This window comes from Neopsephotus bourkii, unplaced genomic scaffold (assembly GCF_033783945.1).
Source record: "Neopsephotus bourkii isolate Nb327-2 ecotype Australia unplaced genomic scaffold, CSIRO-AGI_Nbou_v1 NB_318, whole genome shotgun sequence".
Taxonomy (NCBI): Eukaryota; Metazoa; Chordata; class Aves; order Psittaciformes; family Psittacidae; genus Neopsephotus; species Neopsephotus bourkii.
In genome coordinates, this window is record NW_026900826.1 from 7,791,538 (window position 1) to 7,817,097 (window position 25,560).

General features: G+C 40.0%; 1 protein-coding gene across 3 annotated transcripts in view; it reads right to left on the reverse strand.

The window, feature by feature from the left end:
* RORA (RAR related orphan receptor A) overlaps positions 1-25,560 on the reverse strand; it is a 344,549-nt gene that overhangs the window by 185,052 nt on the left and 133,937 nt on the right. The window contains exons 1-2 of one of the 3 annotated variants that reach the window (XM_061347590.1): positions 18,397-18,494; positions 16,354-16,882 (exon numbers count right to left, since the gene is read on the reverse strand). The exons of 1 other annotated variant lie outside the window; for it this stretch is intronic. In XM_061347590.1, the coding sequence (XP_061203574.1) occupies positions 16,354-16,360 (7 nt within the window). In that variant the 5' untranslated portion in view covers positions 16,361-16,882; positions 18,397-18,494. Of the gene's footprint in view, positions 1-16,353; positions 17,289-18,396; positions 18,495-25,560 lie in introns of those variants that run through there. One more of the 3 variants, XM_061347589.1, reaches the window with a different exon arrangement.

The window sequence follows — 25,560 nt, forward strand, 5'->3', positions numbered from 1 at the left end:
AAATGGTGGAATATCCTTGCTATGAAGGGCTGTACCACTATCACAGCAGCCATCAGTTTCTTATAAAAACCTGTTCAAAAAACGTCTTTAGCAGCTTTTTGCACAAGATTGTAACTGTGTCCAAAAGACAAAGATATTAATAACTGACAATGTATAGGAGGACAACAAAATCTCCTCAGTTGTTGTCAACACATTTATACAGTAGGCCCGCACAGAACATTATTTCTTATTTCACATTGGCAGGAGATACATTTTACATAAATAGGGTACAAATAACAGTCATGTTCAGATTCTAGGAACTGCAGATACAAACTTAGTTTGCATTTGTTTTGAACCAGTTTAAAGCAACACCACAGAAACTCATACTAGGTCTATGTTAATATCATGCTCAAGATCTAGAAAACTGGGGTAAAGATGAACTTATCTCTTAATCATTAGGCTGGCAGTCAAAAATCACACTAAGTTTTTTAAGTACTGTGGTCCTCTAATGAACATTCAGGCAATGGGAGATTCGCATACACTGATCATTCACTAAAGCGTAACAGGCTAAATTAAGACTTCTATTTCTGTTTTAACAGCAGATTTCATGGCTTTGGACAGCTTTAGCTCAATCCTGAACTTATTTTTTTTTCTTTTTTATTATTAAGAGAAATATCTTTAAGATGATAAAAAAGCAGAGAAAATTACTGTCTGAGCCCCTGAAAGTGACTGTTGAAGCAAAACATTTACTCTATTACAAATTAATAATACAATTCAGCTACAATCTATTATTGAGTGCCTGAAGAATAGTTTGCACTCAAATGGATGGAAATTCTCTCTAGAACCCATTTACTGCAGAAGATAAATTTAAGAATAGTGTCACATTTTGAAAAATGTTATTTTATTGGCTGTAATTTTTCATGGTACCTGTGGGGACTGGATGACAGCTCAACACTACAATTGTCCTTCATGTTGATATCCTTTTTTCAGTTGAGACTGTCATGGGAATAAACTAAAAGTGATTTATTTGTCCCTGGACCTGTAAAAGGTTTCAGGAAGGTGGAAATGGATGTATGGCTAGTTAAGGAGAAATAAGAAATGAGCCCAGCATACTTATTTAGCCAGGAAACTAACAACCAGCAGGCAATATTTAATCACTTCACATTACAACAGAGTAAGACTTCTGATGGCTCATCTTTTCCGTACTGCTTGCAGTGAAAAAGCCAGGCAGCCCAACATCAGCAGCACACCACTTCACAGTAATGCCAAACAGTGTAACAGCATGCTGCCTGTGCTGCTGCAATTAATTTGCCAAATGAAATAACACTCCCAAGTTAAATTGTACTTAATGGGCAGTATTCAATGTTTGCTATCAATGGCCTATAAAGCTCCTATTTTAACAAAGTCAGCTAATTATTAAGATACATACTTGTTACCATCCATATGACAAACCTGTAACTGTATTAAACTGTTTTCTATGGGGTCAACCAGTACAACATTCAGTATTCCCTCAGCTACAGCAGGTAAGATGACAGAAGTACTAGAAAAGCTGAAGTCATACTTGAGCTTTGTAATGATTTTGTATTCATCATATATCCTCTTGAACTCAGGTGTCTGCTTAAGGAAAAAAAAAAGGAAATACACCTTTAATTTAAGTAGGCCAAGTTTTATCACTATTTAATGAAATTCACCCTTTTGGAATAGCACATCTGAAACGCACCAAGACTGCACACTGTATTTTATCTCAGGCAGAAGACTGTGGGGCTCAGAAGGGTTGAGGCACTCTGTCTAGACAAAACCAAATGTAGGATTTGAACTATGCTCCCCAAATTACAATAGTAACAAACTCTCATTGGGTTTATTTTCAAATTATCAGTGAACATCAACTTACCTCTTTTTCAAGTAAATTATTTCTATCCTTTAAAAAAGTGTTTCTTATTTGTGCAGGGAGAAACATATTTTTATCCTGAGCTACCATGAAATAACCTTTTCTTATAAAATCTACTCAGATACAGCCTTTAGCAATGATAAAATGAAACACTAAGTCTGAGAACATGATATTAATCATCAAGATAATGTATTTGTTGTTACTATTTGAAGTACATAAAATATATGATACTGACAAAGCAAGGTTGAATATGATTAGGTTTTGTTTGGGTTTTCTTGGGTTTTGTTCCTAATTTTCAGGGCTACCATCACAAAAAGGCAGGCATACCTACATGACCAGGACACTGAACAGGAACACAACATTTCTGTTAACTTCTCTTTTAATTTAGTTAGCTTTACTAGCCACACTTTATTCCTGCTGCATAATTTTACATTCTAAAAGCTAAGTGCAGCCATACAGATCCATGAGCAAACACTATGCATTTTACACTGTCCTCAGAACTTGAAGTATGCACTCTGAAATCTTCTTTTCTCTCACTGCACTTAGCCACCTTCAAAATCAGACCAAGGTAATTACATGATTAGACAAGGGACATGATAAGCATGTAGACACTCATTTCAATCCTGAAACTATAATAAAAAATACAAGACTAGACATTTCCTGTAAAATTAACTCTGTAGAAGCAGTCATTTCCTGCAATTCAAATTATATTAAGCAAAGCAAAGCTAGAAGCCTGGGACACTGCCATGAACTGATACTTCAAAAATGAAACAAGTGGATGAAGAACTACAGAGCAGTTCCAGGCCTTTAATGTTCCACGAGTAGAATTTAAAATAATGTACCTATAAAAAGTAAATATTCCTTCATGGTTGTATATTTTGAATGACTTTTCCAGAAAACATCGGCTACAACACCATAGCTGCTGGAATACTGAGTATCCTGCTAAAGATGCTCCCAGGAGCAGTAACTTGTAGGGATGGAACAGGTTGGGATGTCTGGCAATTCAATAAATATCTTAAGGGTTTTGGCTTCGTTCTATTTTCAGAAGCCTATAGAGCTCTTGTACAGTAAAAAAGTTTTTTGAGACTAAGAGCTCCGAGTTGTGATTCAGTATTGTTCAAGGCCACTCAAGCAGATTTCAGGAAGTCTGGTGCTAAGCTTTTGAGTTCAGCTCTCAAGTGCAATGTGCTCTAAATACATGACCTGCATTGAACTGCTGCCCTAGCAAGTTGTAGCTATTATTCACTTCAAAATACAAAAAATCCATAGTACTTGAAGGCTGGATATATGTGATATATTAAATGCTTTATGAGCACTACTTTCTTTAAGAGAGCACAGCCACCCAAACCATGCACAATACCATTTATCAGCTACACCTCACAAAGACGTTTCATGAGTCCTCCACCTCTTTTTCACCTAGATATGACTCTTCAGCAGAACAAGGTAAAAAAAGACAATCTTGTGCAAGGTACCAACATGCAGTGTGTTCTGTCATTGAAGACTTCCCCTTAACCTCCATTACTTCCCCGACAGGGCTAACACAATCTCTGCCCAATGTCGTGAGGCCTTCTACATCCTATGTAATTAATAGTTCATGGACTGACTCAATGAACTGAAAAGTAACTGTTCGTAAACTGAGAAGTGATCTCTGAACAAATGTAACATTATCATTCGCCTCCAGTGCTTTTTCCTTGCTCCAGTGTAACCTTACGTCTACAAAATGAACTGTTCCATTAGAGATTAAGGACAGATTCTGCCATTTCCAGTAGAAGCTATGAATGGCACAGAACTGTTAGCTAAATCATATTTCTCCTTTTGTTCTTTTAATTCACAAGATATTAACACTTAACCATTTTATGTCTGATGACTGGATATTTGAGGCCCTCTCAAAACATAAGGCAAATATTTCTTATTAAATGAATAAAAAAGACGCTTTCCTGACACAATGGTATCCTACAGTAGTTCTGCCCAAAGAATAAAAATACCTGAACTTCTAACAATGACTTTACAGAAGGGAGTGTCATATGAAAGCAGGCATTAAAAAAGTTCATCATTATGACTTGATAGGCAATCATTGTAAAGACAGCATGTGTTTAAAGGTGGCTCCATAAAATGATATTTATACTTTCTAACTCTGAGGAACTGATTCCTTGCACTTACCATCAGGGCGATGGATACATTTAATATTTGTGAGTAGAGACAGAACTTCTTTATTCTTTGTCTGAATACAATTAATCAAGAGTACTTGATGTGGCAAACAAGTCAGCATTTTTGTTCATTTCTTCCCATGAAGAAAAAAAGATCCTTCTAACTAAAAAACTGTGGGAATACATAGTGAAGTATAGACATTCTGCTGTGAGAAGAATTACAAGGTATCAGTACATTTTAGGCTTCACATATAATTAAAATCAGCATATAGTAGTAAAAACAGTAAGATACAGTACTTTGACAGATAGTAAGTCTGTTAAACTCGTATCTGCTAGTGGAGAATACTCATGAGGTAACTGACCAACAGCCTGCTTTCAATCAGTTATGGTAGTAGAAATGTCATCAGAATCCTCAAGACTCACACTGTTTTTCACCATCATGCTGTGGGCACCTGTGACTTGGTGACAACCCATTTATTTCCAGTGTGGGAGACCTGCAAGTTCAAACTTAACTTTGCATCACAACTCTCTCAAGATACATATTTTCAGGAATAACAAGTGTAAGAAGGAGTGAACACCTCCTCAACTGAACTTGTTAGTAGCCTGATAAACACCACAAAAACCAAAAGCAAAACCACTAAGAAAAAAGGACTATGAAAATAAACTTTGTGCATTGAAGTAAAAGAAAGATGGTCAAAGTCCAAGAAATTACTAAGCAAAAAGTTCTTTTTCTGATCCAGTTCTGTACACAGTTCAGGATCAAACGTCTGACCATAATCAGGCACTAGAGCACTGAGAGAAGAAGGAGGGAGCAGCCACCTATAAACCCATGGGAGCCAACTCTCACAGCCAGAAGAATGCGAGGCAAAACTATAAGCATCTCCCTCAATCCCTGAGGATCACTTAATTTACACACAGAAGGGCAAACAGGTAATACAGACCAACCCATGATGTCAGGAAGCCAAGTTTCATTCTCAGGACAGAACTATACAGGAAAACAATTTGACAAAGCATGAAAGTCAGCATGGGAGCAAAATACCTGCGGCTGCTCACCATGGGTGAATAGACTATCAAGCAACTGTTAAACCACTCAAGAAATGCCTCTATGCAGCAACAAATGTCTGTTCTGATTTGGTTTTCATTGTTGAAAAAATCTTTAATAATGGCACAGAGAAGGCAATTAGTATCCAGAGGAGGAAATCAGAAAGGCTGACTTTCACAACTGCTGTACTACAAATTTATAATGAAAGAACTATCTACAGTATCAAGGGCTCTGAACGTGAAGTGTTTGGGGTAAACTCTGGGTTACTGTAAAAGCAATAAAGCACCCATCATAAGCTAAAGCTAGTAGAGATTTACTGTATAGCCTAATGTCCTGATAGCACTTTAATAGGCCTTTGTGTGAGGTAGCTCTCTTCATTTTAAAAACAAGTATGTCTGAGGAGAAAAACAGAGGCTATTTCTCTCCTTTCCTTTGAAAATGTTCACTTCCCCATAAGATTTAGAGAATCCTTGAGGAGGAGACTAAAATGCCGCTTTTTCTTCACAGTTACTTTTTCACTTCTTACTCCGAAGTAGGTATTTGCATATATGTGTTCCAGCTTCACCACTGTAATTTCCCATACTAGCTCAGGAACAGCTTTTTTCAGAATGCTTCCAAAACTGCCAGAAGTGAGAAATACCTGGTATTTTAACAGAAGCTCATTTCCAGAAGAGACTTCTAGACAACTTCATCAGAACAAGCTCTGCAAGCTGTCTTGTTAGGTTTGTTACTCTAAGTAACAGACACTACTATGTCTCCAAAAGCAGAAAGTCAGAACAGAATAAAAATAATGGTAACAAAGGGCAGGATAGTTCCTTTATGGGTTCTCTAGCCATAGATAGCTATGTTAGGAGATCTTTACCACTGAAACAAACCTTTATTATAAGTAAATTACCATATTTTGTTGCAAATTTGACCCACATCTTTTGCCAAAAAAAACAGAACTATTTGCTCTCCAGAACTGAAATTCAAACAAGATGGCATTTGTCACCATGATCATCTGCTGAGTCACTGACAAATTCAAGTTGAGAGCTGGGTTATTTAATGACAGTCATTCAGAACTGCCCCCAGACCGGGTGGGGGTTTTTCTTAAATTTTAGAGGAACTTAACTAGATAGAGGTATGCACTCCTTCAGCATGCCTCTGCTATTGTGGCACGATACACACGTCACGTTACTGTGCTTAACAGACAGTAGTATGACTTGCCACTGAAATGGCTTGGATAGTCTGTGCAGCCAGCACAAGTTGTGTTGATTTAGGCTAAGTACATTCATTAGCATTAAGGGAAATATTTTGAAACAAATAGTTGGAATAAATTGACCAGGTTTAGAGGCCAGTCTTGGAACATAGTTTTCACATCACTCCAGTCTGCTCTCTAATTTTTGGTTTTATTCAGATTAAAGGAAAAAAAATTATCAATATTAACGCTGGTTACTCGTTTTCTGAAGCAAAGCCAGCAGATGAATTAACTACAGTGTCAACTACATAGACAGTTCCTCTAGATCAGGAATGAGACAGCTTGGCAGATGAACAATGGGAAATCATGTGAACATGATCCAAGGTTTTTTTAGCTAAACAGCATGACACCTAAACCCAGACAGTGTTGGTAATACAGCCCTATTTTCCTAGATTATTCTATAAATGGAGCACATGTGCATAACCACAGAGCCTATAAGAACTGGGAAAACTGACAGAACTAAGCTGTTCTCTGTGGATTTTCTGTACTACCTTCGATTCTGGAAAGGGACATATACTTGGATATTTGAGTTCTTCAGAAAAAAGGAACAAGTAACAGAAAAGCATTTCAAGAAAGCTGGTTTATTGCCCTTAACTAGCATTGCCACTATAAAGTCAGGACTTTATGGTTACCTGTGCAGATTACTAGAAAATAGCTTAGAATTTAATAGTGGATGTTATTCTGAACATCAGCAAATGTCTTTATGCTAAGAAAGGGCAACAAAAACACTTAGTCTACCGTAAAGAGAAAACATCTGTTTCCACAAACTGCTGAGCAGGCCACATAACACACTAAAATGAAATCCAGACTCTGCGTACCCTGTAGGCTAGAAAAAGAACTGGAGATCCAGGAAAATCCAAATATTCCTGCTTTTTCATCATAAACAACTCTGACTGGCTTTTCTTCCTCATTCCTGTACGTACATGAACTTCATTAACAAACATGCATCAAAAAGGTGCTTCAGGACAAATCAGTAATTGCTCTTTTATAACAAATGAGAAGTTACTAAGAAAATCTTCTATAAAGACTCTGTCAAAACAAGTCCCTTAAGGATTAGCAGACGCTAAATCCTCTGTCAGAGAGATGTTTCTCAATAGCAGTAAAGGGGTTTTAACATCAGAAGATCTTAGAAAATACACTTTTCTTCCTCTCAGAGTGTTATGATTCTGTTTCTTCCCTTTTGTTTCTATACAAGCTCTACTTCGCACAACAAATACAGCATTTAGCAACTCTTAAAGAAACAACATCGGTTCAGTTCCCATTTCACTGGTATTGTTGTTGTACCTAAAGGTACAGTACCTTTAGGAACATTTTCCTAGCATGAATTAAAGGCAATTAAGAAGCTTTGAGCTAGCTACATATTTTCAAATAATAGCCCACCTTATGTTAAAGGAATACACTGAAAGTGAGATTTGCTTGTCATGTAAGTCAACATTTGCTCTTTCAGTCTATAGGAAATTTCTGCGGAAGACTGGTTTTAAATAGTCAGAATCTTGACATATTTCAGAGCCTTTCAAAGTCATGGGTTTGGGAAATTAATATTTAACATGCTGTCAATAAGAAGCCATCATGTTTATTGTCTTAAAGTAATCTGGACAAGTCTTTTACTTTGACTTGTCACTTGAGCTTACATCACTAACAGAATGCAGCATCCATCTCACCCTCAGCTAGTGTGAAGTAAATAACTGCAGTCAATAAGCATCAGCAACAATACAGGATTTTCTCCATGCACAGAGAATGGATCAGTGGTATGTGCCAGCATGATCACATTCACCTCCTGGACTGGAACAATAAGTGTGCTTTACCCAAACACTTTTCTTATTGGAATTTACAAGGCTTCTCTGGATTGCATGCCCTTAGCACTAATCAATAGCAAGACAGAAAATCACTTAATGTATAACTTATGAATGGACCCCTTTATTTGCCAATATTTACGTTTTTCAAATACTGTCCCGTTTCCAGCACTCAATTTTCTTTTCATCACAGCAATTCCTTTCCAGAACTGAATATATAAAAGCTTTAGGTTAACAAATTATGTACCATCACAACTATTAATGAATAGTTAGTGTAACCTAAAAGCAAACAATGGTTTTGTTCCATGCCACAAGTGGACCGTTAAGGGAGAAATAACACAAACCAAACTGGTGGTTGTTCACTGAATTGGAGCCCTTTATCACAGAACTGGCAATATATCCTACATAGAAAAGGAAAGCTCATCTTGAAGTGGTGTAAACTGTTTTGCATGGGAAGTGTCCATCCACTGCAGCAGCTAGCCTACCAGCGCACTGTTGCACTGTATCATTGACTTGTAAAGCAGTACCATATAAAGTAGCCATACAACTACTTGTGTTGTCCATTTGGTTTTGTACCAACCTTCAGGTACTTACAAAAACCATAACCTTGTAGATGCTATCGCATCCTGATTCAGCAAATCAAGCAAGGACATGAGTCTAACAGATATAGCTGCCTGAATTCATGTTCTGAATGTTAAGCTTATACTGCTTTTTTGCCCTAACCATCTCATGTGATCTACTTTTATCATTACCATCTCAGAAGGCTCAAGAAAGTCCAAACTGTGATACAGAACCTTTCAAATGTAGAGCTCAATATAGAAATAAAATTAATTTATAAATGTAACTAATTTAACAAAAGTAACTTCTTTTTGTTATTAAAAAAAAAACCTATGGGTTGATCAGGAACAGGTCACCAAGATCAGCACAGGCGATTAGTTGGCGATTATGTAACATAGGGACCATGTAAAAGATGTTCTTTAATCCCATGCAGATACTTCTGGTGCGAATACTGATGCATATAATACCAAAATCTGTTACTAGGAAGAATCAAAATCAAAACCTTAGACCTTGTGACTTTTGGTTTTGTAACAGTTTCTATGAACACGAAACACAGGTGCTCTCCCTTTAAAAAACACCTCGCTTCTCGAGATCTTGGGGAGCCAAGCTCAGCTGGCTACTGCCTGCCAAGAGACTATCAGCAAAACAAGTCTCCAAATGGTCAGTGTCACTATTACATAGGTATAATAGAAACATGTTGCACCACTTAAACCTATTCCTTATGTCTAACAGACTATACATACAAAAATTGACATATAGCCTAATGTAGCTACGAAAAGCACTAGCCTTTGCAACATCTTTATGGAATCTCTAAAATGGGAATAGTCATCTCTATAGGATATTGGCTGTTCCACCAACCCATATGTTTGAACACCTACTGGAAAAATCGGAAATCTGAAGAATATGCACAAGTTACTGCCTTAATTTGCATATTTTACAGAAATCTTTGTACTACTGCCTCAGCATTTATTCTAATAGAAATTGTAAAGATTTTGCATGAGCTGTTGCATTTGTATATAATTATTATAAAATTTGTATTAGTCATTAATAAATCAACTGAACTTTGGGAAAAAAAAATCAATATATACTGTTAAAATATAATTCTTTTCGGGGCCTAAATTCTACAGCTGTATTCCTTAAACTTCCTGAGAATTTTCCAACAGATGCGGTGAAATGAACTAGCGAATTCTAAGCTGATGAGTTTTAAGCATCCTTCCCTATTCAAACGTAATCAACAAGAATGCAAAACTGTCAACTACAACATCATAGTTTTGTTCTAATTGCAAAGCTGAACGCCAAGCCTCAAGGGGACCCCACTAGAAGCAACGCATGTTCCCTAGATACTTCAATTCATATTGTACATTTGAAGTGTTATATGCTACTCCATATGAAGATGTGTTTTTCTTCAGGCATCCCTAAAGGAATTCAACTTAAAATGCTTTAACACTGCTGGTTAAAGGTGTTGACATTTTAGCCAGTTAGAAGTTCCAAGTTCTAAGTGTTCAGGATTTTCCCTTTAAAATCTCTCCTAATAAAATATTTTATTGAGGCACTGTATCAGCTGCCTAACTTTAGATTCAGAAGTTAAAGGAGTTCTGACACACATGATTCCTCGAGAGAATACTTGAAAAAAACTACACACTTAAAAACCTCATTGTCCTGGGTTCAGCAGTCGCAGTCTTTTTTCTTCTTCTTAGTAGCTGATGCAGTGCTGTGGTTTTGACTTTCAGCCTGGGAGCAACGCTGATAACACTGGTGTTTTTGTTGTTGCTAAGTAATGTTTACTTCCAGGAGGAAGCAGAGACAGGACAGCTGCCCCAAACTAGCTGGAAGTATTCCATACCACAGCACATCATGCCCAGTATATAAACTGGGGGCAGTTACCCGGAAGGGTTAGATCACTGCTCAGGTTGGGCTGGGTATCGGTCGGCGGGTGGTGAGCAATTGTATTCTCTTCCCTTGTTATTTCCCTTATCATTATTATTATTGGTGGTAGCAGTAGTGGTTTGTGTTGTACCTTAGTACTGGACTGCTCTTATCTCAACCCGTGGGAGTTGCATTCTTTCGATTCTCCTCCCCATCCCTCTGGGAGTGGGGGGAGGAAGGTGGGGGGAGTGAGTGAGCGGCTGCATGGTTCTGGGTTGCCAGCTGGGCTTAAACCACAACACTTATTTTGCATACCAGCTAAGGCAAAACGCAACCCCAAAGGCAACTGGTTGGCTGAGTTATCTGAATGTAAAGGAGTCGTTTGCATCCACTGACAGTGACAATTCCTTGGTTATTCTAAAGCTACCTTAAAAATTACCATGAAAGCAGCAAGAGAACTTTCCTTCATGTAATGGCATATGCTGATTTTAAGTCTGCAGAATAAATCATGAACTTCAGATATTTTTCTGATTCATCACTAAGTTAACATACATTTCAGAACATTTGATAAATAATTTTCTGAAGCATTAATAATTATGTTTTCCCTAACACAGACTTTAAAGAGAAAAAAAATCCACTGTCCCAGTTTTTAAATGAAATATCTTGTGATACACAGCAAGTTAGTGAAGCACAGTCAGCTTTAAATGTGTACAATCCTGTTTTCGTCAGTAGGCAGCTATTCAGTTTCCAGCCTCTCTAAAGCATATTTTCATTAATGACTTAGCTCAGATGATTAGTATCTACCCCTAAGGACCAAGCTACCTTGGATTAGGTACAGCAGTCACCTCAGAAAACCCCCCCAGGTTCCTGTGTGCCTCTCTACAGAAACTGCAAAGCCTTTTGTCCTGCTATGACTTCTAGTACACCTCATAATGCTACAGTAAGCTGAGACCATTCTCAGTCTCACTAGCTTAGGCACTGTGCCTGCATGACAACGCTCTTTGACAAATGGTCTAGTTACTTGTCAGAACAAAAGTGGCATTTCTACTCTAACTCAACCAGCAGACTAGCTCAGGATACTGGTAGTTGTAGTTAGGTCTGGTTGTAAGCAGGGATCAGCAGAAAGAACCATGTGCATTGAAAGAACAGGAATTAGAAAAGAACCCAAATAAGAACGCACACAAATTCAAAGCGAAGCCACATCGTATGAAACTAAATAAGTAACTTCAAAAAAATCAGCAGGTGATATTTACATGAATCCTCAACTCTTTTTTTTTTTTAAGAATCTCAATAAAATCCTCAATTACATCCAAATCATTAGTGAGTTCTGAAAAAACAAGGTTCAGTATATAAATACAGAACAAAAACTCGCATGCATTTATAAATCTTCTCAGCTGGGAGAAGCATTCATTACTTATTATCTATCAAAGGTATGAACCTAGTCATGCCAGCCTTCACACCACGGATGTACTATGCTAAGAGAATAGCAAATTATGGGTATTTAGACATACAGACATTCTTAACTCTTTCAGCTGCTTTTAAAAACACAGCAGAATATCAAACTGACAGTCACAGAGACAACCAGAAAAAATGCAACTCTTAGAAGCACTAATACAGTGTTATCACTGTCTGTGTAAAACAGCAACAAATGAGGCGCATGGAAAGTATCAGTACTGCAGAAACAATGTAAGCGTTGCCAGAAACTGGTTATTCTTCCTGTGACAGTTACATGCATTTTGCTATTTTACAAGCTTTTTACAAGAGTTCTGTCAGGTAGTAACCCTCAGACTCTATACCAGTTTGCAAAGTGTAAAAACGCCAGCTGCTTGCTGTTTATACTTATCCAGCAGGAACATGAGAGATTAATGGTTTTGGCACGGTGTACAGTGCAAAATTGTCAAGGATCATAATATGTCTATCAGACAAACCGTTCCATTCCACAGAAAGCTGGACAGAATCAGTCCCGATAGACACCAACTGAAGTGTTCTGAAGTATCATTGTTTCTAATTCTGTTCTCATTTACTAGGCTCCCCATTCATACCTAATTTATGATTTTATTATCTGAGTTTATTAAATTTCAAATGGACCAGGTAACTTTCTAGCTTTGGTGAGCTATTTATGCTCAAAAATAAGAAACTATGTTAAATAAGAATAAAATTATTTGTGTTAATGGGACTGCTAATGCACTAAAGTTATAGAAAGAACTACTAGACCACGCTGAATACAACCCAAATGGGAAGTACTACGTCAGTGGCAAACACATTTTATGCGCCTGGATTACACTGGGACTAAGTCACAGGTGTTTTGTACAGGTATTTACAGAGTTCCATGATGTAAGCAGCTTTCTATTAAATTTGTATGAGTAAAGTTTTGGGATAGCAAGTAAATGTAGTATACTTCCAGATACTGAAACGTGAACTTTGTGGAGGGGAAACTGTGCTGCCAGTTTGGAAGAATATAATATGAAGACCAAAGAGAGTTCAACCAACTCCTTCAGATGACAATAACACAAATTATTGCAGCCTTAAACAAGTAACCCGGTTCTCTCAGAAGGAATTCTCTTGATTTCAGAAGCACCAACAGCAAAGTCCTTCAATTTGAGCAAATGTGACTAAAAGCATGTGTCCTAAAAACATATTCGGTGAACAAAGATATGTTTGCACAGAAATCTTCCCCTGGTAAGAGGCACACAACTGATTTTGTAGAAGAAAAATTCTCACTTTTACATATGTTTTTTACATAAACACATCACATCAGCAGATACCTAAATTAACAGTTATTTTTGTACAAAAATAATTCAAAACTAGTAAGTGATGAAAACAATCCCACCCTCTTCCAGATTAAAACCCCATTAACCAATTACCTTTTCACCCCATCTCTTAACAGCTTTGAGTGTAGCTCAGGTAATCAAACAAGCGCTCTGCAATAGACTGACCTGTCTGAAAACATTTTTCTGATATCTTAAATAATCTAAGTAATTATGCAGGGTTTTTTAAAGTTGAAATTACCTAAATTCAATCACTGACCTTACTGAGAGTTTAAACACCTCACCAGCTAAACAAAACGGCTCATTGTAGAATTATCTGTATTAGCTGCAACCAAAATTACCACAAACTCTCACTGACGCTTTCTGAGACGTTCCTATTAACAAACAACAGTCATGAGAAACTGCTCTGCCAGTAAGTTCCCAGTCAGCACCTTCTGAAAGATGGATTCTTCAGAGATGACACAAAGAAGAGAAAAAGGACAATTTGAGAATGGAAAACTTTTCATTATAATTATTTATGCTCATAAACACTGCATGCTAGCCAGAGTCCCTATGCAATTTGGAATATACCTGATCATCATGTTTATTCACACCCTAAAGGATGTTTGTTTAAAACATATTCCCAGCATGAGTCTCTGGAGACTTCCTACTGGTTAGCACAGTATTTAAATCAATGACAGAAAAATACCCAACATAGGGGACCTAGCTGTAAGAAAAGCAGAAGATTGACAACAAACAAGAAAAAGATAACTGAATAATTTCCACGCTTACAATTCCTGTTTTCCTATTTGTAACAAATACATGTTTGCATGCAGCACAATTCACATCTGAAACAAAAAGACCAGTCCATATGCAACTGAAACACCAACCCAAAGGAATGTCTATCAAACTCTGGATTTGGACAGCAAAGACAACCAAAAATCAGTCTAGGGCACACTTCTAATCTGGGGGGATACTGGTTAACCTTGTTGCAACTAGTTTTTGTCTGTCACTGCTACTGACTAATGAGGCTGTCAGAAATAAATTGAAGCCATGCATTAGAGTTGCAACTGCATGTAAGCAAACTACTTGCTTCTATAAACATGCATTGTTCAGAAGAGAGGACACCAGATAAGCAAGAGACTCAGTAAGAAATACAGAAGAAAACTTAGATAAGAGCAAAGAGCTGAGGTTGGAAATCTCGTTGAGATTTTTCCCTTTCATGTAGGTGATAACCTAATTTATTTAGGGGTACACCAAAGAAACCACAAATCAAGTCATGAAAATTAATTCAAAGTCAGTCAGAGAAAGCTCAGCTTTTGCAGGTGAAATGTGATAAACATTTCATTCTCAGATATGCATTGCTCTGTGGTGACTCTTACAGATGAAAATAATGGATGTCAGGACCTTAGCATGATGATCTAATTACCACTAGAAGAGGAGGATGTTCTAAGCTTCTATAAAAAACCTTTAGGTCCTGAGTGACAGTCTTTTCCGTGGTCAGATTACTATACTCTCCGAGATTAATAACAATGAAATACAAATGAAGCAAGCGTATTAAACACACCGGTTTCAAAACCAGGACCGGACAATAAAATCTATATTCAACGCGTTCTGACTGCAGCGATTCATTCTTTTCTATAGCAAACGCAGCTCAAGACCCACGGCCTGGCAAGGAACTCAACTCCTGCGTGCTGCCACCCGGTGGGCGTTAGTGACACCGCCATCGGCCTGCCGCAAAAACGAAACTGAGCATCCGGATTTTCCATCCCATTTCCTCCCCGAGAGTGCCCCTCTAATCTGGAGGGTTTGTTCTCTCACTTCTCTCCAGATCTCGCCTACTGAGATGTAAAAGCCATTTTCAATGGTATGGTTGTTTCTGTGTGACTACACAAGGTACAGCACCACTCCTGAAGCAGGAAACTATAGGTATCGCCAATTTTGTGTTTGTGGAGGTTGCACCACTGCTGCCATAATAAAGGAAGACCATTAGTAAGACCAAAGTTCCTTCATATATGAAGCACGAGTCCACTTTCATAGGCTGTCTTTTGAGGTGCCGCAGTTCTATGAGGAAGGCTTTCAAATGACTCAGTATTACCCATTCTGGCTTTTAGGCATGCCTTTCTTCCCCTTGTGCCAAGGGAGGGAGTCAGTGCAAATAAGAAAGATCAATATTATTTCTATTTTGTCTGTGAGAAAGAATTACAGTATGGATGTTTTGAAGGGGGACACTGACACCATCAACTGCCTGTTTTGTGATGTATATGACTCTCAGACATGATTTTTCCCTTCCTCAAATAAGAACTAACACAAGGAAAAGGTACCACCTGTGTATAACCTCTCCATCTCTTGTCTTTATCAACCCTTTTTTTTTGTTGCAAAAGGATAAAATGTTCTTTGATAAAAATAAAAGGCAAAGCAATTGTTTTCTAACACATTCAGTTAAAAACCACTAAATAAAAACTGAATCAAACATGCAGTGTCCCACAAGCAATAGCAGGCGCCCAGGCGAACACACACAGAGCAGCTGGCAGTGACCAAGCAGATGATTCAATACAATACAAATGCCTATTAAAAACAAGCCCCAAGTCAGATATTTTTTTTTTTTTATTTCCCTATAAAGATGTATCAGGAAATAAATATTCTATTATTTGGAAATAACCAAGCATCAGGACCCGCCCTTCCCCTCTCCCCCCTCCACTTTCTCCCCACATTGCTAGCCAGCTTGGTTGGCCACTTCAAAAATCTCATATTACCGCTAGTTAACCAACCATGTAATTCTAATTTGTTATCACAGAGCAGGTACTGTACATGCTTATTTAGGCCATCCACATGACAGGGTAATTTGTAGTTATATAATTTCATAGTAATTATAGTTGGAATTACTATGTACAAACTGGGCATTTCCAATGTAATTACCAAAATCTAAAGGCTTGGTATTGACATGATTAGTAGAAGCCTTGCAAAACAAAGCATTATGTAAGACTGACTTGGAGGTTGTTTTTCCCTCCTCCTTTAGCCTTGCAATTGACAAGAAACAAAAGTGCAGAAAGCCAGAGACCGAAGCCAACATTTTTTGGTGTGGGTGGCACTTACCTCCCATGAGCTGATTACAGCTGCTGATCCTGCCCTCTCCTATCTGCTATCAAGGATGACACAACTCTTCAAATGTTACCCTCCACTGAAGAATTTTGGTGGATAAAGAAAATATGTAAATTTGTATTTTAAACCTATTTAAATCTATTATTCAATTTTAGGACAGACACCAGTGCTACTCCCTTCTTTCTGGTATATTCATTACTACACAGTACTTAGTTCCTACTAGTGTCACAGACACAAGAAAGCAGCTGTAGCTGCTTAAGCCTGTGGAAAAAAGCAGCTTCAATAGCTGAGATCGTGAACATGTCACTGGCTGTATCTGCCTCATTTATTTATAAGTGGTCTAGGAATTAAAAGCCTGTCAGGCTACATAAATTCTGTAAACTGTTTCCTGAGTTATCTTCAGTTCATGGTCTCATTTGAGAGAATTAATTCAGGGAAGCCTACTCACATGGTTACAGTATTTGAAGCCCAAGAGATGGTGCTGTCTTCGCATGCTGTGATGGTTAAGCCTTTGTATCAACATCTGGAAATGAAGCAATGAGCACATGCAAATATGCCGAGTATCAAACCAAATGTGCCAATAACATGACCAATAAAAATAAAAAAGGGAAGTTTATTACCTATCTCAAGGAAGTGAAAGATTGAACAAGAAAAATCATGACCAAAAAAGCCAAAAAAGTATTTTTCAAATTATGCCTGTCAGGGACAGAGACAAGTTCACCTGTGTGAACTTCCAGTCCCACCAACAGTAAAGAATAAAACTCAAATACAGTATCAAACTAGAATTATTTCACTACAGCTCCTCATCACGTACAGATATTCTACCATACTCACCATGACACACGGCAAATGTAAACCGATGGCTGCAGTCAAAGAGCCTAAATTTCTTACACCTACTTAGTCAAAATCCTGGAAAACTGACAACCAGAGGAGACTGAAGGAGCAATGTGGCCCACATTATTACAAATAGTCCTTAATTAAAAAAACTAAGAAGTGGGAAAGATTATCTGTCAGTATACAGTATTTGAAAAATATTGTAATGCTCTATTTTTTGGTACTACAAAAACCCCATAAATCCCCTATCCTTGTGACTGAAAAAGAAAGCCAGCCGCCTGGGAAGGAAATGCTACAGGAAGGACGCAATTACAAAGTGACAAAGCTTGCTACGCACCAAGCTCCCAACCAAAGGAGGGATACAGGGGAACAGGGTGCTGTACTGGAGGTGGCTCTGCCCTAGAGTTCAGTACAACTGGTGCTAGTTACAGCTGGTTTCAAACTGATGGTTCGAAGTTGTTCACAGCAAGCTTCATTTTCTTACTTGCTTTATTTCTCTCAGACTTTTCCCTCTCCTTGCTCACACTCAACCTGTGAGGATCCATTTCCTTGCTCCAAAAGTAACTACCAACATTTTGACAATACAGCCTAGAGTGTGAAGCACAGAAAAAGGGCTACATACAACAGTCACGTTTAAGATAGAAGAATGGCAGTGAGCATGAAGGTGGCAGGATGTTTTCCAGTACCAGAGAGATCCTTGAGCAGACAGTTTACCAGATTACATTTCAGTTCAGAACACAACTAACAACAATGGTCAACAGTTAAACATCAAAGCTATCTGGCTTGGAACTACTGCTCTAGAGGGCAGGAAGCCCACACATATTGGTATGCTCAGGTTTTACCTCAGGGTTTTCCCTTGCTGGGGAGTGGTTTGGGGACCAGGGTAGGGGAAGGACCCTAGAAACCAATCAGCTGATAAACCAAACCCCTCTTGCCTCAGGAGCTCTGCTGGCTATCGTGTTCCTATTGGGAATTAGGCACAGAAAAGTTACCAACGGAGATTGCTGCCTTTTACCGTGGGGTTGGATGGCCACCTGAAACAGTGAAGGATCTTACATTTTGGGTCCAGTTCTCTCCTCCTCTTTATGTTCCTGTTCTCTACACCAAAACAACATCACCCCCCACGCCCCCGAAGTTCGTATTTGTTATGATTACAACCACAATTGTATTTTCCCCCCACAAACAAAAGAATTTAAAACCTACAGGGGAATGAAGAAGCCGCAGCACCCACTGCCAGGCAGACCTGCAGACAGGAACTAACCCCTCACACAAGTGCACCGCAGCAGCACTGTTTCTCTGCCATGTAGCCGCCGGTGGGAGGGAAGCCGAAGCGGCTCCACATGCAGACGAGGAGCAGGCAGGAGGCAAACCCCGCTAGCGGCACGGCAGCGGTGCGGAGCGGGGCAGGGCAGGGCAGGGCGGAGCGGGCCGCCCCCCTCACCCCCTCAGGGCTCCCCTCAGCACGCGAGAGGCAGCTCGCAGTGGCGGGAAGACCGGCTCGCGCAGCCGGCAGCCCCGCGCGGCCGCCATTAGGGCCCCGGCCCCGCACGGGGAGAGCCCCGCGCTGGTACAGCCGGACCGAGCGTGCAGGGAAGGGTCCCGCAGGTAACAAACACCATGGGGCATTCCCGCTGCCTCCATGCTCACGGGGCTACGGCGCGGCGTTAACTCTGTTCCTAGGAATGTAGAAACAGGAGTGAGGGAAACAAAAGCAGTGTGCATGCAGCAGCCAAGAAGCCAACAGCATCCTGGCCTGTGTCAGCACCAGTGTGGCAGCAGGGCAGGGCAGTGATCATTCCCCTGTACTGGCACTGGTGAGGCTGCACCTCGAATCCTGTGTCCAGTTCTGTGCCCCTCACTACAAGAGAGACATTGAGGTGCCAGAGAAGGGCAAGGGAGCTGGTGCAGTGCCTGGAACACAAGTGTGATGGGGAACAGCTGAGGGACCTGGGGGGTTCAGTCTGGAGAAGGCTCATGGAGGACCCTACTGCTCCCTACAAGTGCCTGACAGGAGGATGGAGCCAGGAGGGGCTGGGCTCTGCTCCCAAGGAACCAAGGGATGGGACAAGAGGAAACGGCCTCAAGCTGTGACAGGGGAGGTTTAGACTGGATATTAGGAACAAATTCTTCACTGAAAGGGTGGTCAGGCACTATCTACTGAAGAAGATTTTGTTCTTTCTTTTATCACCCCCCACAATGCCTTTCAACTACGTTTTCTGTGGATGCCTCTTGCATAACAAGTGTAGACAGCCACCCGCTCAGATCCTGTACCTCTCCCCTTCCTGTTTACAGTACTACTTCTCAGAGAAAATGCCCACCCATACCACCACAATAGGATGTTTGGTCAGAAGACCTAGCCTTTACCAGTGGCAGAGCACTGGGATCCCCAAAAGTTCCCCAAATGAGTACATCTCTGAATCAGGCATACATTGCCTCAAAAACCAGCATTTTGTGTTGGCACAGAAACGTTAACACTTCTTCAGTGTCACATCAGCATCCTTCTTTTATGCCAACTCTCATGTCAGAATCTCACTCTGGGTACTAGGAAAGATCAGGGAAGACTGCTGTTACACAAGTGAGGGATGGTCAAGTCCAGAAAGACAGGCTGGATGCTTGCCTTCATATGCGGCCAATAATCCCATGCTTCAGCAATGCACAGAGTAGCACAGATACAAGAATTCAAGATGAAAGCAAAAGACAAACACACTCCTACTGGGACATGCAGGAGGACAGAAAGGAATGCTTCTGAGAACACTGAGAGCACTTGCTAGAGTTCTGCACTGGTATCGCAGAGCAGCTAGGTGTTTTCAGTGAAGAGTATGCACATGAATATATTACTTTACCTTTTTCTCCCCCTTTTTTGTTCTCTGATTTCAGTTCCAACCTACTGGAAAAGTATTGTACAATACCCCTGCTGCGCTACAAGTCTCCTTTTCGGTTCAATTAACGAGCCATAAATAACACGATGAAGGTGTCAACAAAGAGTGTAATTTATCATAACTTGTCAGAGGGGCGATTCTTAGGAGGAGAACGCTCATTCGCAGCCTGTCGTAACACACAAAGATTTATTCCTTGCCTAGTACCTCCCTCTACTCCCTCGGCCTGCCAAAATTTATCTTGCCCTGGAACCCTCACAGGTGCACCACTTTGACAAATATGCTGGAAGTCTGGTATTCATCAAAGGCAAGTCTTTGTTGGGAAGGAGGCAGCAAGAAATAAATTTGTTTTAGAAAGAAGGTGCTTGTGATTCAGTGTGCTCAGGGGTATGGGGAGAGGCAGACAGGCTCATTATTTTTAACCTCCCTGTGTCTGCAAGAGAAGAAAATGAGGTAATGCAGTTGATGTGACACTACAGTCCCTGATTTCATTACTTGCTGCATGGTTAAACAAGCACCTAGGTAATTACTACTGCTGCAGTCTTATTTGGCTTCATTTTCACCTCTCACTTGCCTCCAATAGGTGGGGCAACTGATGGCTGCTAGTGCATTTTATGGAAGGAATTTTTCTTATGGCCAAGTCACGTAGGTAAATTAAGATTCACCAGCTCCAGTGCTGGTGCCCCAACACAAGAGGGTCATGGAGCTACTGGAGGGAGTCCAGAGGACACCATGAAGATGCTCTGAGGGCTGGAGCAACTCTGGTCTGGAGACAGGCTGACAGAGCTGGACTTGTTCAGCCTGGAGAAGAGAATGCTCTGTGGACACCTTTAACTGTCTTCTGAGCTGGACAAGGGGGGAATGGTTTTAAACTAGCAGAGGGGAGATTGAGATCAGACATTAGGAAGAAATTCTTCCCTGTGAGGGTGCTGAGGCGCTGGCACAGGGTGCCCAGAGAAGCTGAGGTTGCCCCATCCCTGGCAGTGTTCAAGGCCAGGTTGGATGGGACTTGGAGCAAGCTGCTCGAGTGGAAGGTGTCCCAGCCTGTGGCAGGGGTTGGGACTGGACGAGCTTTAAGGTCCCTTGCAACCCAAACCAGTCTGGGATTCTAGGGCTCTAAAACCCATTCATGAGGCAGCATTGTAAGAGAGTTCACTGGAGAAGATATTCTCTAAAACAGTAAGATTCAGAAAGTAAATGGAGGCTGAGGTAAAAAGCTAAACTAATAACACTGGTCCAGATTTACACTGCTACAGCATTACACATCAAAGCATAACTGTAGATTACTATCTTTCTTGACAAACACAAACTGCAACATTTGCAGGCCTGAAACAGACTCACGGATCCCAACTGGAAATTTCCAGCATGCAAAAATGAGGGCAAGTTCAGCCTGCACCTGAATTTGATGCCTGCAAAAGGGCATGCTGCCTGTAACAGTCTGAACCAGTCATGAGGATTTATCATTGCTAGCAACTGCAGTTTGACATTCTGAATGCAAACTGGCCCACTTCTACCAACACTGGGACTGATGAAAGTCATTCCATCATACAGTACCCCTCTCCAAACATTCACATTGAAGTGATGTGTACCTTCCAGTTTCCTAAGTGGGACACAGAAGGAGAAGCAGAAAGCCCAAGAGCATATCATAAAAAAAAAAAAAACCCACAAACAAACAAACATACACCCAATCCCCAAATGACCCTGATACATGAGAAACATTTGCTGAAAACAAATACCACGGCCAACGCATTTTACTCCCTGGTCTTTGGAGAGACCAAATACTGTTTTGCCAAGGAGAGAAGCTATTTAAGACAAGCCTGACAGTTATTATATTTCTTGAGATTCTTTCTGAGCAGAGAGCTAATTATTTGGTCTCTGGAAACTGAACTGCTACGGATGGATCACACAGATTCTAGCAATTTCTCTGAATAATTTACTTTCCTACCTGTTAGAACGGAAAAAATGAGTTAGAGATTACAGTTTCTATGTGCATAGAATACTGACTATTCACAACTGTTACCGAAGTCTGTTACATATGTAAGTATCATCCTGCTCTCTGAATAGACAGACTTCTGCTTTTATAACAAATCACAGTTGGTTCTCCCAGTCCTGAAAGTCATGCTAACACCAGGAATCAGTTTAGGACTTCACCCACCTAGCCTATTACCCTACAGGTCTGAAAAGTCAGTGCCTCCACCATTCCCCCATTTATCCACCTCTGTGAAGAGTTCCCTGCAAGCTTGCAAGCAGAGGCCCTTCCTCATCACAACTGTCAATTTCTTTTAAGCATTTAAGCATTTAAAGCCTTATTACTTAACACAGTTCTGTTTACTTTGTGCTTCTAAGGATGAATTAATGCTCACACAGCATTTTTCATTATCAAAAAAGAACTGAGCTTTGTAGCGGCTGTAAAAGCCAAGCGCAGAGAAAGACTGAGGCAGCCTAGAATCGTGCACTTCCAAGAAACTTTCATCTGCCTCGTTTTATTTTAAGAAGAAGAGGTTTTGGAACTCGGAACTGACAGTCTCTTGGTTCAAGAAACACCTAATTAGCATAACAGCAGTAACATGCTAAGCAAATCAACTACTGCAGGGTCACAGTGGCCTCCCACTGACACAGAGCCAGGCAAGCATTTGCTTCGCTTTGTTCTAAAGGTTGTCCTGGTCTGAGTGTCCACTCCCGCACATCATTTACCACCAGTTTCCTACAAGACTGATAGTTCAGCAGTTGTTCCACATGAGAACTACTTCTTAAAGCAATTAAATCTTAGACGTCTGCATGTAGCTCATGGTTCTTACCTAACACAATTTCAAATCACTTGGCAGACAGTTTCTTGGGGAAAATTGCTTTCCAGTGACACAGCAAGGGCATCAGATGCTTACACACCCCTGATAATTCAGTGCTAGTCTGTTTCCACCTCAGTCCAAGCAGTATTTGTGCATGGCAAATACAGTCCATGTTAGCATATGAGAACATGATGTGGGATCCTGAGCAAGGAGTTCTAGAGACAGAAAAAAAAGAAAGAAAAATCCCTCATGGCAAACAGCTCAAAGACTCAATCTCTGCAAACATATCTGCATTTGGATTAAGGATAAGTATTAAGGATATGTATATATGCATATGGATAAACATCAGAAGGATACATATGAACGCCTTTAACAGGAAAAAAAAAATCAGCGTTTTAAGAAAATCTTTTCATCACAACATGGTACCTCTCAGCCCCCTGTCAAACATAATTAAGGGGAGCACATGCACAGCACATGCAGGGCTTAGGTCTCAGCATGCTTGATACAGCTCTGGAGGTGGGTGGCAGAACTGGCTTTAGGGCACTTTTCTGTATTCCTTGATCATGGTGCTGACTAGAGTCCAAACTGACTCTTGCCAGAAGTTACAGTTGTGGCTGGCACAAAAATAAGAACTGTATTGCATGAAGAGTTGGAAAATACTTTCAGAATGGTACTGGAAGGAAGGTGAAAGCCTTGATGACTTTGCAAAAGCACGCTCCTCGAACAGTTAGTCTAGGAGCTTAAGCAGTCACATGAGACAAGGGCACCAAATCAGGCAGAAGGAGGACTTGAATCTTCACCATCCCAAACCTAAATGAGTTCTCAAATGGCTAAAAGCTGGAAAGCCAGTTGCATGTATATTTGGTCCAGTGAACAATTAATAAGCGTTTCAAATAGGATACCCCAAAATTAGACTGAGACATACCAGAGCTTGGGCTGATTGAAGCCTGCCTGTCTCTCCCACAACCCAGACATCTCACTGGTGAGAGGACCCTTCTCTTTTGGATGCACAGCAGTGAATACTCCTGTAGATATACTCAAATTCCCATTTTAAGCAATGGATGTGACATTTTAGTTGAGACAAGTTCTGTACCTCAGGCTCCAAGCTGAGTAATTTTTAAAGTGGGCTTTCTTGCAATTTTCTCAAGTGTACCAAGAAGGTTAAAATGCATTAAGAATGTATTATGAAAGCTCAATAGTATTTTTCAACAGAGACCTTTTTATCAGACCACAGGTAATAATGTGAAATCAGTGCCTGGCAATCAAATATTGACTGTTACCTTCAAATAAGGTACACTGGCCTTTGAAAAATGAAATCACATTTTGCAAGAAAAAATAATGTACATTTATACACCTTCATGTATTTATATATACACGAGAGGTATTTATTGGAAAAGCTGAAACTAGCTCCTCTGCACATCACTATTGTGTTTGCTTTGAGCTCTGTTATCTGAACTCCTCTTCTGACTTGAACACAGCAGGGGCAAATACACACATTTGTAAAACAAAGCCAAACCTGTTTGGAGGTGGTCACAATAATCAATCCACTTGCCACAGAGGCAGCAAGTGTTCATTTACCATTACATGACCTGTCACAACACGTATTATGTCTTTTGCCAGCAGGAGTCTTGCCAGCTGCAGAACACCACAACTTTGTCAGCAATCAGTCACAACCATCCATTGCAACCTTTTGTTTGCTGTTCATTAAAGTGAATTTATAACAGCAGGATGGAAAATTTTCTGGAGACCATCCTTCAGTTCTAAGTGATAATGTTGATGCTGCTTCAAGTCAGCACTACCATTAAATTGCCCTATAGATTTTGCCTCTTGCATTTCCACTCCTAGTTCAACTTTACGCCCTCTGAAGCAGTCATCCCCTCCTCTGAGCAGGAAGGAAACCCTCTCTGTTCTTAGAGCCTGCAGTCTGTATGGCTGTCATATCCAAAAACGCCTAGAGAGAATGCTAAACTCATCTGTAGGTACTGTAAGGGAACTTACTAAATTGAGTAAGGGAAGTTACTAAATTGAGACTGGGATGATAGATATCTGCAGGAAATCACCAATTACTCCTTACAGTACTGGAAGCCCGATTCCCCATACACGGTGCTAGCAGAACTGGCAGATATTTCGACAAATTTTTAATAACTATTTAACAACTTAATTCCCATCTCATTACCATCAGAATTATTACATTACTACAAATTCCTTCATATTACTATTAACTGCACCCAACGTTTGATGACAGACGGGATCATGCCATCAATATCCAAATGTGTGTGGTCAGTAACCCATGTACAGCCAAGGAAAAACTTATTGGCTGCTACGCCAATTACTTCTTGAATGTAGGCACTGTCAGCGGCAAGTTTCAAATACCTTTTTTTCCCTAAATATGCAATCTACCTTCAGCAAAAAGATGGATGCATGTTTCTGTACGATTAAAAACTGCCAGTAATTAAGTAAGATGCCCTGTGCCTTACCATCATGACCTATTTGTAAGTGACAGGGAGACCAGGGAGTGGGATTGTTGCTTAGTTTGTAACAATATGCTACACACTGAGTATATACAGTATGCTGCATACTCCACCTTGCTTTATCTGTGCCTCTTTCAAATACCAGGAAGACAAAAGAAGCAAGCAAGCAAGGCAAAAAAGCACTGATTTGGGCTACACTGCATCACAATATTTGCTTCTGAAGACTAATTACAA